At 36.7% G+C, this 5,539-nt stretch overlaps 1 protein-coding gene across 1 annotated transcript; it reads left to right on the top strand.

Annotated features, from left to right (window-relative positions):
• Window positions 1–410: 410 nt before the first annotated feature.
• Window positions 411–4,512, top strand: LOC311303454 (zinc-binding protein A33-like). Its single transcript, XM_084429956.1, has 6 exons — window positions 411–995; window positions 1,427–1,522; window positions 1,635–1,865; window positions 1,983–2,005; window positions 2,087–2,205; window positions 2,584–4,512. The coding sequence occupies exons 1-6, from the start codon at window positions 600–602 to the stop codon at window positions 3,126–3,128; spliced, it is 1,410 nt and encodes a 469-aa protein (XP_084286082.1). The 5' UTR covers window positions 411–599; the 3' UTR covers window positions 3,129–4,512.
• The last annotated feature ends 1,027 nt before the right edge of the window (window positions 4,513–5,539 follow it).

Raw genomic sequence — 5,539 nt, forward strand, 5'->3', positions numbered from 1 at the left:
GCTGACCTGGAAGATGGTGATGTAAGTTTTCCTACCTTCCTAAAAAAAACTCTGAATTCAGAAGCACATACTAGTACACTACTCTTACTACATTTACCGTATTCTTTTATGTCATAAATATGAAGAGTATGCTTGTATGCTGTCTGAATTCTGCAACTGATACTGTAACGTGCCAGAGAAAGCAGGAGAAGGTGAGGATCTAAATGCATTTTTTGTTGTTTTTTTATCACATGGTAAATAAAGTAAAACAGATATCAACATGAAAAACTACAAAGGACTACAAAACATGGCACAGCACAGGAAATAACATTAGTCCACACAAAACAAGGGGAACACAAGACACACATAACAACACACACAAACTCCACCCTCTTACAAACCTTACCAGGAAGTGACTAGTCATTATTTTTGCCTTTCATTTTTACTGAAAGCTGAAACGAGTCAGTGTTGTGAAGAACAGAGGAGGACACATTATATTATAGCATTTTTGTTTATTTCTGAATTAACCCAGATTAGATTTTAATTGTAATAGTTGTTTAACCAAAGTTCAGAAAGTGAAAGTAAATTGTAGATCATTGGATCTTTTACAAGACGAGGAAATGGATTCAAAATCTTTGGAAGAGCTTTCTTGTCCTGTTTGCTGTGACATCTTCAAGACTCCTGTTATTCTGTCCTGTAGTCACAGTATTTGTAAAGAGTGTTTACAACAGTTCTGGAAAACTAAGAAAACTCAGGAGTGTCCTGTCTGCAGGAGAAGATCTTCAAAAGATGATCCACCAGTTATTCTTGTGTTAAAAAACTTGTGTGATTCATTGATAAAGGAGGGAAATGAGAAATGTTCATCAGGATCTGAGGAGATCTGCAGTTTACACAGTGAGAAACTCAAACTCTTCTGTCTGGAGGACAAACAGCCGGTGTGTTTAGTGTGCAGAGACTCAGAGAAACACGACAAACACACATTCAGACCCATCAGTGAAGTGCTTTCATCTTACAAGGTAAGACTAATGTCTCTCATTTCATATGATGAATACAGTGCTAAACATAGAGTATTATTTGTGTATACAATAGACCAGTATTTATTTTTACTCAGACTAAATCTTTATATCTCTCTGATATAAAATTCTGCTCTTCGATCCTCTGATGTTCAAATCTTCTTGAATGTAACAGCATTGGCACAAAACATCTTTTGAAAAAATAGAAATGTTCTGTATTTGCACAACCACAAATTTACAACTGCATGGATATAATAATTAGAATTGGCCATGATGATTTCTTGATGTTTCTTGATGTCCTGCAATTTTCAGACACAAATGCTTCCATGAGAATGACCCATTCAACATATGAATAATTTAAAAACATCCAAACATACAATGTTTAAACCTCTTAGAGCTGCATAAGTTTCACAGATTTTCATCTTAACCTGTAGGAGGAATTTAATACAGCCCTGACGTCCTTACAAGACAAGCTCAAACATGGAGAAGAAATGAAAGAAGAGTGTGATGAAACAATTGAACACATCAAGGTGAGGATATAAAGAGATAAATACTCAACATTCACACACAGAGTGTATTATTGACATTAGTGGAGTGTGTGTTCATACAGCGCTGACTGAAGTGAATGTGATTTGATTTCAGTCTCAAGCTGAGCACACAGAGCGTCAGATTAAAGAAGAGTTTGAGAAGCTTCATCAGTTTCTCAGAGACGAAGAAGAAGCTACAATCACTGCACTGAGAGAGGAAGAGGAGCAGAAGAAGCAGAGGATGAAGGAGAAGCTGGAGGAGATGAACACACACATCTCAGCTCTTTCACACACAATCAGAGACATGGAGGAGATGATGAAAGACAATGACGTCTCGTTTCTAAAGGTGACAAATCAATCTGGCTTCATTCTCTGTGCAGAAAACAACTTGTATAGAGAGACTCATTGACACTGAGAGTGTTTGATAAGATATTAAAATGTTTTCAAACTCTATATTTTCCAGAACTTTAAGGCCTCAATGGAAAGGTGAGTGAGCTGCTCGTATCTCTTCTCTCAGTGGATCTGAACTCAAATTCACTGCAGTTCTGACTCCTGAATGTTCCTCAGAGTCCAGATCTCACAGCCGGATCCACGGATGAGTTCTGGAGCTTTGATTCATGTGTCGCGTTATCTGGGTAACCTGCCGTTCAGAGTCTGGAAGAAGATGCTGGAAACTGTCCAACACAGTGAGTCTCAGCAGATTTGACACCAGTGCAGAAGATAGTTCAGATATAAACACACACAACATTAACATTTGATAGAAATATATGTAATAATTTCCAAGTGAATCTGAACTGTATTTCAGAAAATCATCAGATCATACAGCGAACTCATAATGAAAAGTTTATTCCTCATGGTCTATGTTTATGTATTAGGATAAAATAGTGTTTATTGAATACTGATATTAAACCTGAAGCCTCAATCCATTCTGACAGTAACTGAGAGACCATTGTCATGATTTTATGATTTATGATTTCTTTCAACAAAGTTTTTATATGTGTTTTACATTTACATTTCTAATACATCATATTTCATCCTGTAATCTGATGTTATTCTCTTTGCAGCTCCGTTGACTCTGGATCCAAACACAGCAGCTCCTTGGCTCACACTCTCTGCTGATCTGACCAGTGTGTCGTACAGTGATGGAGATAAAACACTTCCTGATAATCCAGAGAGGTTTGACAGGTATCCATGTGTCCTGGGATCTGAGGGCTTTAACTCAGGAACACACTGCTGGGATGTGGAGGTTGGAGACAATACATACTGGAGTCTTGGAATAACCACAGCATCAAACCAAAGGAAGGGAGAGGTTTTCTTTGACTCTAATGTCTGGCGTGTGCAGTACATAAACAGCAAATACGCCTCACAATCCCCAGAGCAACCTGACACTGTCTTTACTGTTAAACAGAAGCTTCAGCGTGTGAGAGTTCAGCTGGACTATGACAGAGGAACAGTGTCATTCTCTGATCCTGTAACTAAAGACTGTCTGCGCACATTCAGGACATCCTTCACAGAGACTGTCTTTCCATTCTTATATAATCGCTGCACAACTTCTTCTTTGAGGATCTTACCAGTTAAACTGTTTATTACAGCAGAAAATCACAGTTAAATCTGATTCTGCTTCTATATTAATTCAGTTTTGCAAATTATGCTTTAATAATAACACTGTAATAAAAGGGTCTCATTGATCAATCACACTTAAATGTAAAATTTAGAGCTAACTTAACTCTTGTGTGTCCTAAAGGACATTTTTGTCTTTTTCAGTTTAGTTTTTGGATGTTTCCTGTGTTATTGTACCCTGGAAACCCAGAGTTCTCGCGAGAGCACAAGTTGAATTTGCTCAGCGAGTTACTCTGGTGTCGAGTAATGATGCTCATTAAATATGCCCCTGTATCCGAGCTGCACCAATCACAGCGGGTTATCTGATATAGGTGGGCCAGAGGCGAGCTAAACAGATGACAACAGCGCTGTGACGTCGAAGTCTTTAGTAAACATTGCAAGATGGCGATAGATGAACACCAGTTGTTTGAAACGGCTTTGGCCGCTACAATGAACGAGTTAAACTTCGCTTTTTATCTAAAAGAGGAACAGAAGACGCGGCTCGAATCCTTCCTTTGCAAGAAGGACCGGATACAGCAAGAGTGTAATCTACCAGTTAGCTCCGCTGGTAGCTAGGCTTATGGAAGGTTGTGATTGGTTGTAGTGTTATCCAATTGCGTGCAGTGAGATTTTCAAATTTTCATTAGTCGATGCCAGACCATTAATCTTTCAGATTTAGGTCTGGATTTCCAGGCTAGTGTTAATGCCAACTGCATACATTTTGACACAAGTGTGTATTTTTATTGGAATTTTCTTATTTCACCCTCATCTTTTTCTGACGATAAAACACTTCCTGAAAATCCAGAGAGGATTGACAGTTATGCATGTGTCCTGGGATCTGAGGGCTTTAACTCAGGAACACACTGCTGGGATGTGGAGGTTGGAGACAATACATACTGGAGTCTTGGAATAACCACAGCATCAAACCAAAGGAAGGGAGATTTCTTTGACTTTAATGTCTGGCGTGTGCGATACATAAACAGCAAATACAGCTCACAATCCCCAGAGCAACCTGACACTGTCTTTACTGTTAAACAGAAGCTTCAGCGTGTGAGAGTTCAGCTGGACTATGACAGAGGAACAGTGTCATTCTCTGATCCTGTAACTAACACACATTTACTCACATTCACATCCACCTTCAACGACACAGTCTTATATAATCACTGCACAACTTCTCCTCTGAGGATCTTACCAGTTAAACTCTTTATTACAGCAGAAAATCACAGTTAAATCTGATTCTGCTTCTAGATTAATTCAGTTTTGCAAATTATGCTTCAATAACAACACTGTAATCAAAGGGTCTCATTGATCAATCACACTTAAATGTTAAACTTTGAGCTGACTTAAAAATCGGAGTTCTGTTAAGTCATTCTGTTTAAATATGTATATATGTATATGTATGTATATATATATATATATATATATATATATATATATATATATATATATATATATATATATATATATAGCACCATATGCAAACTAATGCACTTCAATTTATTTTAAGTACATCTGCAGTGACAAATATAAGTCATAACACCATGAATAAAACAAAATGTCCACTGATGATGTAACATGACCCATTCTCAGCACCAGAGACTGCAGTGCATGCTGGGATTTGGTGACAGTAACAAAAACATCAACACTGTTATTGAACTGAATGGAATCAACGTTGAACTGACTCAAAGTGAATAACAACATTATTATCTTCTGTAGAGCTGATTATAGATGAACTGAACTCATTTCATAGTTGATGATCTTCACACAGTTATTGAACTGAACTGAATCAACACTGAACTGACTTCAGCTGAACAATGACACTGTCGTCTTTTTAGAGCTGCTTTACAGCAGAAATGATTTCTGTTTGCATTATTGGTCATTATTTCCCTGTTTATCTGTAAAGCTGCTTTATAAAATAAAGGTATATAAATATATTAGCATTCTGCTAATAATATATAAATTCTGCGTGTTATAAATAAAGGTAATTTGACCTAAAGTCGCAATGAAAAGGAAATAGTGACGGATCTTTTCTTACAATTTGTGACGCACATCCAAGTGTACCATAATAAAAAAAGAAATAATGCAGGGCAGGTTCATCAGTTGGTAATGAATCAGATGTTGAGATGTGGATGTTGCACTCAAAAATGAATGTGAGCTTACAGTCGATTGTAGAGTTTAAGGAGAATAAATGATTGGATTAAATATTACAAAAATTCAAAAAAATAAAAAAATACGTGTACATGGATGAATCGTTTACAATAAGATCTGCGCTTTTTCAAAATAAATGTAATTTCATAAAAAAAAAAATTCTTTTAATATGCACTTGTCACAATAATCCTGTGTAAATTAAATTTTACTGAAATAAAAGTTCAAAGTTAAAAGATTTTCTCTACTCTTCCTCTTCCCTGAGTCAAAGGAAAA

Source organism: Rutilus rutilus (assembly GCF_951802725.1).
Source record: "Rutilus rutilus genome assembly, chromosome: 14".
Taxonomy (NCBI): domain Eukaryota; kingdom Metazoa; phylum Chordata; class Actinopteri; order Cypriniformes; family Leuciscidae; genus Rutilus; species Rutilus rutilus.